Here is a 13214-nt window from a genome sequence, read left to right on the forward strand (position 1 = left end):
AAATTTTTAATTTTTTGAGTTTCAGCCATTAAGGTATTTTGATGCATAGATTTAGGGAATAACTCCCTGAGATAAACTGATTCTGTTTGCTTAGCATTTCTGCAAATCATAGTTTAGCATCACAAGTCAGGACCAGTACAATGAAGAAGATAACTGTGATCCCCTCAATGAGGAATTCAGACATTCACAAACTTCCTGTGCGATCTCACAGGTCACCAGTGCTACTGAGCTACAAGCAGGTGTTGAATTCCCTGAGATGCCACTTCACTACACGGCTTTCCCTGATTGTAAAACACTGCATGTACGATTTTACTTAGGCCCCACATACACTGGGTAGTAATTTTTTGTCAGTATCATTTCCTGTTAGAAAAGGCAGTTGAAAAAGTTTTCTAAAAATTATTTTTTGTCTTCTGAAGCCAAATTATAGTATTTTGAAATGTTATCAGTCACTTTTCTTCAAGAAAAAATGCATCTGAATTTTCCTAACAATCTATGACCTTGGAACTGCTATATTTTGTGTTCAGTCCTTCCAGATCAGTCAGGGTACCAAGAAAAAAGTCACCTGATTCAATTTTGTTTTTCCTATAATGTGCATAGATTATATGAGGGGAATACAATCACTCAGGAAGGATCCCAAGATATAGAGGCAGGTAGTTATCAAGATCCAAAGTAAATCATTCAAAGAAAATCAAGAGATAAAATTCAAAGAACATATTTTTGCATTGAACTTAACTGAAACTGAAACTAAGGAAAAAAAGCTAATTAAACTGAATTTTGTGGTAGCTTCCATTTGGAAATGCCAAAACACTCATTTTTTTTTGCGTTTTCCCTGTCTAAATTTCCTTTCATTTCAAGATCAATTATTTTTACATTTTTATTTCACATATATAGACAAGGATATATGCATAAAATGTTAACTTTTGTTATGATTTCATTCAAAATATCAAATAATCAATTGATCAAGATTAAAAATTCCTTTCCTTTTTAGCTCTTCTATGTATGAATCCACCTAAAACTGTAGTTAATCCTACCAAGCTTTCCCCGATACTCTTTAAAATATTAATAAATTGTCAGTGATGTCTCCTTTCTTACATTAAATGAAGCTGAGGTGCTCTGCAATCAAAAGTCCAATTGTGAAAAGAAGGGACAAATAGTAGATTCACAGTTCATCTAAATTCTGACAATTCTGACCTTTGGATTAAGAAATAGTCACAGCTACAGTGGCTAAAACTGCTGGCTATACCTCATTCACCATGAATGTTAACAAGATAGGGTGAATTGATAATCATTTTGCTGTGTTAAAGTTGTGTCTGGAGTTTAAGTGTTGCCAGGTTCTTCCAGTCTTTGCTGATCTCTGGCAAAGCTTGCAAGTTCCTGGAAATTCCCCAAGCCAACTTTGAAGCTGCAGAATGACAGCAAAAGCGTAATGAAATACCTGGGCATTATAATAATTGTACCATATCTGTTTACACTGCTCTTCTTTGCATTCTTCTTAAAATTTCATGTAATTACACTTTGACAAAAAAGCAGATTTAAAAGTTTTCATATGTGGATGTTATTCTTTAATTCAGAAACTGCAAACACACACACACACACACATATAAGAGGCTATTCCAGACTGCCAAAGTCTATTAATCTACCACAAAAAATATTTTCTCTTGCAACCAGTGGACTATTACAGAGTTTGTTGCTTCAATCTTTTGAGATGAATGAGGGGCTGAGGCTTTTTGGCAGACAATATCTGGGACCCATAAAACAACTTGCACAACTGAAAAATTATGGGACACTTAGGTTAATTCTGAAACCTCAGAAAAATAAGTGTTCATTCAGGAATTATTCAAAACTTTGCCTGAGTTGGGATACTTCCACTTTCCTACAGCCTGGCCCTTTCCATCTTATCTTTACTCCCATCCTCGGCTTTACTGCTCAGGCTTCTCATTTCACTCTCAAATACCTCCCTAACTTAGCATTCCCTATTCAGACTGTTTATTTGATCTTCAGTTTCCATGTACCTAGTAGCTGCCCACATCTGCCCTTGGCCACACACCAGTTAACTCCTCTCTTCTCTTCCAGTCTTTGAATTTTGTGTATACTGATTCAGCTGATATTATTTTGCCTTTGTCTGTTGCCAAAATCCTATACTGCATAACAGCCTATGTACATCAATCTACCTCCCCGCTCTTCACAGGTCTTGCTCTTCTTTCTTCTGTATTTAAATGAGGTGTCTCTGTTTCAAATCAAATGCTGAAAGAATGGGGAAAAAAAGCTTGCTTGTTTCCATGCAGTGTAGACTCAACTCTGCTACCTGTAAGCTCAGCTGGGCCTGATGTTCTTAGGTTTTAGCTTTTATATTTTTCAAATCCTGTACTGCTTAATGTGCAACTCTGAAGTTTCGCGTGGCCTGTTAGCTGCTGTTCTTTCATGCTGGTTAGACATAACAAGCCTCTCTAGGTTTGCTCTTCAAGGACACCAGACCCCAAAATGAGTAAACTAAAGCCTAGATCGGTGGCAAACTTTGGGTAATTACATCATTAACTGAGGCTATGATTGGAGAATAAACCCTCATATGCAAATGGACCAAGTTTATAAATGTGTGAAGAACCCATGACCCAGGGCCCATCTTGGGTGTAGCGTTTTGACTGCCCAGGGTGTACCTTTGAAGGCCCTTCAAATAAATACCTACTTTTATTCTCTTATTTTTGTCTAGTCTCTGTTTTTAGGCAGCCACCTCAAGGCATCAGGCCTAAAGCTTTAATGATAGAATATGAATTAAAACTTTGATTATCATAAGCACAGTAAAAAATCCTATTTTTGACATAAAGAATGTCTCTGCTATGCAGTTTTCAAGTCTTAAGCCTTTATGAACATTAGTTTTTTGGGGGAAAAAAAAAAAAGAACAGAAAAAAGAGATCATTTTTTCACTCAGCATAGGCAAAACAAAGAATATCCTTTTTCTTCAGAGATTGAAGATCAGGTTTTGCTTGTGTTTTTTATTCGCTTATGTTGTCGAATGCCTCCATTCAAGATTTTCCAGAGTAATGGATTCCTGCACAGGACATCTTTTAATAGTTGTCCTCATTATTACAACTGGAGCTGTCAGATTCTCTGTACTAAGCTTAATACCTTCACTCAGTTATTAAATGCTCAAGTAGGTTTTGGTTTTTTTTTTTCCCTAAGATGGCTTCGAAATGGAACTGAAATCGACGTTGAAAGTGATTATCGTTTCAGTTTAATAGAAGGAAGTCTGATCATCAACAACCCCAGTGAAATGAAAGATTCTGGACAGTATCAATGTTTAACTACCAACATGTTTGGCAGTATTTTGAGCAGAGAGGCCATTCTTCAGTTTGCATGTGAGTAACACTTTTTATAATACTGATGAATCAGACCTTATATTTCTTGTTAAGGCACTAAATTATAATGTGAATATGTTATACAAGTGACACTGACATTGTTGGGCTAAGATCTCAAAATTAGAAATAAAATACTTAGCGGGAAAATGTGATTTTCTGTAGACTTGTTACTTTAAAAATAGAACCATCAGGGAAAATAACTCTAGTACATGGTCCCAGATCCCAAATGCTGTATTTTAATGGCATACTCGAATACTCTGCAGTGATGTATTTCACTCATTGCTAGTTTCCTGAAACATCTGTCATTTTGCCACATTTCTCAGCAGGAAAGAAAGAACAGTAAACTTAGGAATAGAATGGGGTAAAGTTCCTGTATATCTGTTGGATAGTCTGCACCTCTATATTTTTTTATGTATATATGTATATAAATATATATGGTTTATGTCTGTGTTTTTGCATACGTATCCAATGTACTTTCATACATTATGAAGCTGAAGGGGTTTTTTACAGTCATTAATGGAAACCAAAATTGTCTTAGCTTTTGAAATTGTTCACTACAATATACTTTTCAGAAGCTATCAACAGCTCATAATCCCAAGTAAATGCTATGGTCTATCAATAGCATACTCTTTTTCAAACGTACTAGCAGGAAGAACTGGGCCAGGATTTACCCTCCAACCCTAATTTCCCTTAAGCACTTTATAGGAAGGCAGCCAACATCATTTTATTAGTTTATCTAGATAAATCTTACCATGAGTGGCTTCTAAGAGTAGAGGTGCAAAAAGAAGTCCATCCTAGTTTCTCAGATCCCACTGAAAATAAGACATTACCATGAAACATGAGGTAGATCTTCAGCTGGAACAGTGGGTTTAGGGAGAAATTGCCATCTGCATGTCTACTAACACATCTGGTGTTGTCAAGAACTCAGCAGATCTAGTGTGAGGTCTGATTCTCCCTTAGTCCACCTCTCCCTGGTCAAGTCAGACCTCTTAAATCTATTGCTTAAGTCTTATCTGCTGCAGATTTTGTCAAGGTGTTAGGAGATCACGGCACTATCCACCTACCTCTGAGCTGGGAGGAATAATGATATTTGTCACAGTTTGCTCATGCCAGGGCAGCATGTTTAAAACTCTAAGCATCACAAGAGTATCACAGTATTACTGGACCTCAGTCTTAAATGGAGCTTTTGAGAAAATTCTGCTGCATTTTATCTTTTAGACAAGAAAACTACCCTGCAACAAATCTCTTGTTTAGAGAACCCAAAAAAATGGTAAATATACATAGTTCCAGGTGTCTGAAGCTCAGATTTCTGTTCCCATTTCAAGAGTAAGTCTAACAGGTGCCCATTTAACCTCCAATTGAAAAAAAAAAAATAATACAGGGTGAGAGCTTGATCTCAAACAGCAGAAGGCCTATGAGTTTCAATAGCTACATCTACAGTTCATTCAGGCCCCCATGTTCTTATAATTACAATCTTAACTCCTCCAATAAAATAAATATAGATACAGTAAAAAAAAAATAAAAAGAAAGAAAGAAGAGGTTAAGTTTAGTGGGCTTATTTTCATTGGATTTTTTAGTTTCTATTATCTTACACACCTACTTTTGCAGGTATCAAAATTATTACATTGTGATGTTTGGAATGTGATTTCTGTTCATGAAAGTATTTGGAAATTGTAATGAAAGTTTCTCAGGAAAGTTTAATGGAGGAGCACTGTCTGGAAGTGCTGAGGTGTAGTAAACAATGCTGCAGGGCTTGCAAGAGAGAAAGGGCTGCTATAAGGACATAAAAATCTTTTTTAAATGATAGAGTAATAACTGGTTGAAATTCTTTTAGAAGTTTGTGAGAAGAGCAATTTCAAGTTCAATGTGTATTTGTAGCTCAATTTCAGTGTAGCATGACCCTCTCTCTTCCACTCTTGATTTAATACTTCTTCAATTCCCTGACCTTAAATGATTGGTGTTCATGTCGAAAAAGTATTTGCATTATGCAGCAACTCAGATTTTAATGTTGTTTAAATTAATTAATGTTTAATGGTGTCACCACAATGTAAACTCATACTACCATATCAAAAGCATGTATCACTGAAAAGTTGTAAGTCAGATCCAAGGGCCACCTTTTCCAGTGCCTCACCACCTTTATAGTGAAGTATTGCTTGTTAATAGCTGTCCTGCATGTCTCCAGCTGTTTTCAGTAAGACAGAAAGTAAAGCATTGAAATAGATTTTTTAAGGAAAGGTTCTAACCTTAAAGTAATTAAAGTAATTGGTGCTCTGCAGTTTTACTGGGCTCTAATGGCTTGAATGGTAATCTATAATCCCAAGGATTAATCAAAGCATTTCTGACTATGAGATGTAGAGCTACTCATAATGGCGTTCACTTTCCCTTTCTTTGCTGAAAACCATGGATTCCAAAAGCTTAGAAACCTACCACTTTCACCGGAAAAAACCCAAAAAATTAAGCTCATGGATTTGTTTATATGCATGGGTTGTACCTCTGTGGAAAATAGTTATAACTTTGCAACTTGAAAATTCTTCTAATTAAAAAGAGAAATGGCATGCAGCCCAAAAGGGAACAACAGGGACCATTAACCAAGGCCTTTGACATCATCTTATGGAAAAAGCACATACTATAAGGTGTCTATGCAAAAATATCATGAAATCTGAAATAGGAGAGCATGTGTGTGCCACTGACTCTTAGTTCTCTCACAATTCCATGGCCAAAAACCCAGTTGCTATGGTTATTATCATGTAGTTCAGCATTGGTGATGCATTGCAAATATAAATGTTCATGTACTATAATGTTTGTATATGTGTGCACAGTTAAAATAGGACTTTGAAGTACTTACACAATTTCTTTGGGTTTGAAAGAGAAAGACATATAAAGTGAGCATTATTCTGTATATGTTTAGACATAATACTTGAAATAACCCACTCTATCACTGGTTTTTTTTATGGAGTAAAGCTGAAGACCAGTTATGGGCAGTTAATGGTCTGCTTGAAATTTTAAACTACCACATCAAATACTTATGAAGATTTAAACTGAATCAAAGTTCTCTCTTTTTTTCTTCTTTGCATTTCCTATGATGTCTCATGCCCAAGGTTGTGCTGGCTTATACTATTTTAAGAAAGCAAGCAAAAATAAAAAAAAGAAGAAAAATATCTCATGCTGTAAATGAAATTAGAAGTATATTTTTTCAATAAAAACATAACCTGATGCAAAATTGAAAAATATAGGTTTCAGCTTGACTGAATCTACCTGCCTTAGTGCAAAACAACTGCATATATTTGTATGTGGTTCCACAGCTTCTCTTTGGAACAGTGTCCTACAACTTTGGCTACCACAGTGGATGTGTTTTGCGCTTACCTTTGCCACATGTACAATCTCTATATTCCATTAGGTCACAAAACAAAATTGCTGGCCTTTATCTGTGGGTCATTCAACCTTTCACAAGCCTACCATCTCAGTGATATTTACAGCCTGGGCTAGAAACCTGAAGAAGTGGTAGGGGAAAACAACTACTCACCTGTCATTTATAGAACTCCTCACTGCAATATTATTAATCCAATTGTCACTGGCTTCTTTGCATCATTTCCTTTTTTCTCTTACTAAATCTATTTTTTCCTTTAATCTACAGAGAAGAGTATTGATTAGACACAATTTCAATGTCTTTTTCTAATGGATGATCCACAATAACTGTCCAGTGATGTACAGAATAAGAAGTCACCCATGATGTAGACATACAAATCAACAATTTTCTGAGGAGACAGCCTGTGCACTGCCCATTCCATCACAGCACACTTCTGTCAGCCTTTTAATTGACTTCACCTACTAAGAAATGAGCTTAGTGATCTATGTTTCCTTCTTGCCATCATGCTCCCTGGACACATTGTTGGATATATTTCATAATTTCCTAGCATTAATTTTTTAGAAGTTGATTTATTTAAACCTTCTAAACATGAGAAAAACCTTTTTTTCTCATGTTCATTTCAGAAGATGCAGAATTGCAAAACGACATTACAATAGCAACATTTTCTTCTAAATCATATCAATCTAAACAGTTTTAGGTACTATAAATGAAAAGTGATAACTGAAATGAGAAAAGAAATCAAAATACAAGTAGTTATACTTTCATTTTCAAATATGTCCCTGATCATCCTGTAACACACTTTTAAGTTTGTCACTGCTTTGCTCTGAAAGCATCACAGCAGCACAAAGAATGTTGCTATGTTAAAAGTAGCTACAGCTGCAACAGTGACTTGCACTACAAAATTTTTGGATTATTTTCTTCATTATCTCAACATGCCATTTTAAGAAAATATATGCTTAAAAGACACCTGAAAACAGCATGTAAATGCCAGAAAAATTAAATTGTGTGTAGAACTGTTTGCATTTTATTCATAAATAATTTATTAATTAAAGAGTATCAGATTCACTGAATCTGAAATGAATGTGAATTTGTCAAACTCTACTAACAGTTTCAGCTGTTGTTTCAGATGTTGTTTCCAGCCAGTTTCCCACATAAATGTTCAAAGCACTTGCACATATCTACTTTAAAATTCTGCAAATTTAGCCCTTTCTTTTGTTAAGAGGATCAGAAAAAAAAATTAACTGAAAGATATATATTTTTCATATAAAAATGTTGAAAAAAACCAAGTTTTTAGTCAAATTAGAAGTCTGGAAAAATCAAACTTTTAGCTGTGGTGATACCTACTTTGTTGTTTACAGAAATATTCGACATATATAACTGAGTTCAATGGTGCAAAATGCTAAGAACTTTGGCTCTAGTCTAAAAACACATTTCATCTTAAAGCATAATCCTTTTGAAGTTGATGGGGTGATGTATGTTCTTAAAAAACATGAGGCTTCCTAAAGCAAGATTTGAAACAATCTGTATGGATTTGTTGCCAATGTCATCATGACAGACACATAATAGGTTTAATTAAGCCTTCTGTCATTAATTTCTTGATCCTTTCTTCTTAAAGTGAATAAATACCTTAGAATAATAAACTTTATTACTTAAAAATCGCAGAACTCATTATAACTCCTTTTAAGCAGCTTTTCTCAAAGCACTCATGTTGGAAAAGGTAGATCTTCGTTCTCTTCTGTGGCTGTGGTGAATCTTCAATGAAAATTTGCCATCAACCTTGCTTTACATAGGTGGATCCAAGTCTGAAAGCAAGTATGGAAAAATAAATAAAATAAGCAGGTCACCTAAAACTGTGAAGACAGCATCCACTCTTTCTGAAAAAAAATGGCAAAATTAATGAATCTTTATCTTGTTCAAATTTCCAAACAAATCACTTACTATTGCCAAACAGTAAACCTTCTGGGATTTCAACTGTATTCGGGAGTGCTATCCAGTGAAAGCTTTGGGAAAAATATACTGCTTGTCTTCTGGAACTCCTCTTCCACAGCAGGTCTTCAGAAATGGTCTCCTGACCCTATCAACAGTGACTTGTCTGTAATAGCATTAAGATCTGCTCTGGTAGACCTGCTCTCTGTTTCTGTCCCTTTAGTTCTGCTTTTGAAGCTGTCTGGAAGTTGCAGTCAATTTCCATTTTTCGATTACTACATCAGCATTTAAAGACCAACTACCTTGCCTCTCCGTTAGACCAGTTTAAAGAGCCAAGGAAACCCAATCCTTTCCTGTCTACAAAAGCAGGTGTGTTTTTTCATCAAGAAAAGAGGACAGTGGAGAAATTTTTATCTTCTATCTCTTGTCTCAAAACAGTATCCTGTGAGTTCCAAAAGGGGCTCATTATGCTAGTAAAATAAGCATTCCCTAGCACTGAGAGCAAATCATATGGAAAGGTCCACATCCATAATTCTAAACTGTTTTACCTTTTAAGACATGGAGTACTTCTAAACTCTGAGAACAGCCCCTAGTCAATTCTGCTAACACCCAAAATGTGACAAGAATTGTCTTGCAGAAGGTTGTGGTCCCACCAAAGAGTCCTGTGGACTCGTCCAACACAGTGACACTGTCCGTGATGAAAATCCAGTGCAGGAGATTATTTCTTGATACCTTTCACTATACCAGTATAGATAAAATGTTATTAGACTTCCTTTCTTCTCCTGATATTAGACTTTCCTTGTTCTCCCAAAAGAAGTTGGTTCCTCTTTGTCCTTACAAACAACTCACTCATTCCTTAACTTCAACCACTTGAATTTTCTGTGATGAAATCATACATGACCTCAGCCTGAGAGGGACATTTTAACAACATCAAGAAATAAAACGCAGGAAACTCTAATGCAGAAAATTTTTTTTTCTTAATTAGAATTAACATTTATCCTTTTGCATGAAAGTACTAAAATGAAGGCGGTGTGAAAAGCTGAGGTCAGATCCCAGATTACAGACATCAATACAGTGCAGATTTGATAGTCATTAGAATAAGTTACTAGCTTCAGAAAGGGGTATCAGTTCTGGATGTTCTCCATTGAGCAACATATATTATCTCATTCCATTTGAATTGCACATAGGCATAACTTCAATCTCATTGATACTCATATCCATCAAACACCAAAAAAGTTATGATTATTTCCAAATATTCAAATGGAAATGAGATTTATTAATCTTGTCAAGTTCATTTATTGCTACATAAGTTTTGATACCAAAAAAAGTATTCTGAGGTTTAAGTTCTGCTTAGTCTTTTACTCTAAAAATGTACTTTAAACAATACATTTTATATTTCTTGTTCTTTGGAAGAATTAATAGAAGTCAGTCATGTAGAGAAGCACAGTTTGAAATGTAATTACTGCAATCATTTAAAGATGCATAGTACATCTACAGACTTCTCATTTTAGCGCTGTGCATTTCTCTGCAGGACTGGAAGGCTGGTGTTTAACCTGCCCATAACCTAGCTCACCTATCTTTCACAATCTAATCTATCATGCTAATGAATCATTAGACTTGGCATTTAAATATAGATGACAGTAATTAAGAGTAGCATTACTAAAAAAGAAGAAATTTTAAAAGGTTGAAGGAGAATTTTGTGCCAAGACCAGACAATACTTTCTAAATTTCCCTCTGAGTTCTAGCTCAGATTCACTTTTGGAAATTACTGTGTCATCTCTCTACTTACATCATTCCAGGTGTGGCATATGGTGGTGAGTGCTACTGTACCTTCTTTCAAATGAAAGGTTTTACTTGAAATTTCTTGCATGGTATCTGTAGTGCTACCATCGCATTCCTGCCCTCATTTCTCTCCCTCCTTTATCCTGACATAGATGTATTATGGCTTTCCTGAGAAACAGATCAGGCTCCTGATCTCATTGAAAAGTAAAGTTGTCTGACTGGTTATTCTTTTGCAGGGGCACAGTTACCTGTGCTAGTACAAAAGAAAGAGCAGCACAAGCTTGGGAGGGAAGAAGAGAGAAGTGGACAGGGCATTTAAGCTGACTTAGGAATAGCACTCTTTATAAAAGCAGTGAAGTCACTTTTGATGATGCTTTGGAACTCAGGGAGGAAAACTTCTAGGAAAGAGTTGAGTTCTGTCTGAGTTAATAACGCTGAATAAGAGGTATGAAATTTAATAGAAGCCTACAATAAATGAAGGAGATTGATCATCAAGGAAAACATCTGGAAGGCTGTGAAACACATGGACAAAATGAGAATTAGAAGTCAAGTTTGCCTGACAAAGGAAATGAAAAATAATACAGATATTTTTTTTTGTTAGATTACTAAAAATTAAAAAGAAAAGATGGTGGGATAGAATTAAAGTTAATCTATATATGACCCCAACTTCAATGGCCATCTTTGGTTTTTTATAAGGACAGAGCAGCTTATACATCTGTTTTCGTGTGAAGCATGAGATACCAGTAACAGAAAATCAGGCATTCACTTTGGGAATGGGAGAAGACAAGAATGTAAGAGTCAATCCACACTTAAAACAAACTAGTTCCAATATCCATGAGTTCTATTCATGAAATTTAGTACTTCAGTGACTAGACTTCACAAGAGTGTGCAATTCCAAGGACAAATTTTCTTTTGTCCTTCTTGATACTTTCATTAGTGTTCACAGCACAACTATTAATTAAATCTCCTAAAGTTGCCAAGATGTCAACATGGAAGTTGTATTATCAAATGAATAATTATATATTTTATTTATAATGTTTTGCATTCAAAATCATGAACCTGGTAATATAACTGTTGATTTGTTTATAATTTCTTGTAATTATTTTGAGAACAAAATCAAAATAATTTCCAAAAATAAATTCTCAACAGTGACAATGATCATATCAAAAGCTTTTTCAGATGACCACCATGTGATGATAATGTTAAGTACTGTAACATGATAGTCTTAAATTCTGTGAGGTTGGGTAGTTGTGCTATGCTTGAAATCAGCATCCAGCAGTTTACAATTTCTTTTGTACTGGTTTTAAATGTCAGATGTTAGAAGTTGCTTTCATAGAACATGGTATATTTTTTAAAAAGAAGCAAATCCTATAAAATGTACTGTAAACTGTCTCCATATACAAACACACCCACACACCCACACACACTGAGCTAAACAATAAAAATCCCCCAAACAAACCTTTTAATTAGGTTTCAGCCCTATATCTCATCAAGCATAGAAATATGCAAAAATGTCCTCAGGATTCTATAAATATGTAAATCCTGAGCCCACCCACACACCTACCACACTAATTAAAACAAAATGTATTAAGTCAGGAATTTATATACTGTGTGTCTAACTACACATTAAATCTCACAGTAAATTTTATTAGAGTTGCCAGGTCAAACATCCAAGCTACAGGATGAAGGATTTATCATTGTCTATGAATTTTGCCTTGGATTCTGGAGTCCTGAAATATAGATTTGTCACATAAATTTTTTTTTCTTCTTTTTTCTTTTTTTTTTTTTCATTTTAGACCCACTAGACTCTTTCAGGTCACAGAAGAATTACTGCTCACTTACTGACTTACTGAACAGTATTCCATTTTCTCTTATTCAGTGCCCAGCCCCCTGCCTTCATTAATTCAATCCATTCAAAACCTACTCTGCAGACGAAATTAATTTCCTCAGAAGCTTTTTATGGTGCTCATCATTACAGCATCTAAATGCTTCATGCACATTAATATGCTTATTTTTACAGTGTTCCTGTGAACTGAGTAGTTATTGCTATCTCTTTTTTATAAATGGAAAACTAAGACATGAGAGATTAATGTAAAGTATCCAGTAATGTGCGGAATTGTACACGAGCTCAAGGGGAGCTGGTTTTCCCAAGTGCTTGGCAGAGCCAGAACTGATCAGTCTCCTATTCATCACTCTGACCAATCTTTTTCTCAGCCTTTGTATCAGTCATATCTCAATCCTGCATCTGGTTTCTGATCTCTTTCCTCCTATCGATTAGGCTACTGATCCCATTTGCAGTTTCCTTACTTACTGAAAGCATCTGTTTGATCAAAAATGATAGTAGCATCTTTCTAGCTCTATTTTAGTCTCAGTGTACTCATTTTGCTCAATTGACTGCAGCTCCTCTGTCTCACATTTCCCACTTCCAGGCTCCTAAGCTCTCTTGCCTTCCTTGCCCTTATTCAATACCTTCTATGACATGCTTTTTGCTTCCATAGCCTGCTGCATCCTTAAGAGACTAAATGGACACTTACTTATTATTTAACTAAAACTGAGAGTAACCGAAACAGAATCTTCTAATGGAAAGATTTTGCCATCTTAATCACAGTAGTTGCTGTCTGGGGTGTTTATAATAATGGGTGGATTTCTTGACAGGACAAATATCCATTGGCAGAATATATTTTTTGAATTAGAATTTTTTTATATATCTTCAGTCTAAATAACTTACATTGCCATTCTATTAGCTCTCATATGCAAAGTGGGCCAAATCTTTGAATGGCAAACTG

The 13214-nt window shown here is 35.2% G+C and overlaps 1 protein-coding gene across 2 annotated transcripts in view; it reads left to right on the top strand.

Moving 5' to 3' along the window:
- CNTN5 (contactin 5) overlaps nt 1–13214 on the top strand; it is a gene marked incomplete at both ends in the record, with an annotated part of 320395 nt that overhangs the window by 94497 nt on the left and 212684 nt on the right. For both annotated transcript variants that reach the window (XM_082279212.1, XM_082279213.1), the window contains one exon: nt 3178–3353. In XM_082279212.1, the coding sequence (XP_082135338.1) occupies nt 3178–3353 (176 nt within the window). The remainder of the gene's footprint in view (nt 1–3177; nt 3354–13214) is intronic.

This window comes from Coloeus monedula, assembly GCF_965178545.1.
Source record: "Coloeus monedula genome assembly, chromosome: 3".
Taxonomy (NCBI): domain Eukaryota; kingdom Metazoa; phylum Chordata; class Aves; order Passeriformes; family Corvidae; genus Coloeus; species Coloeus monedula.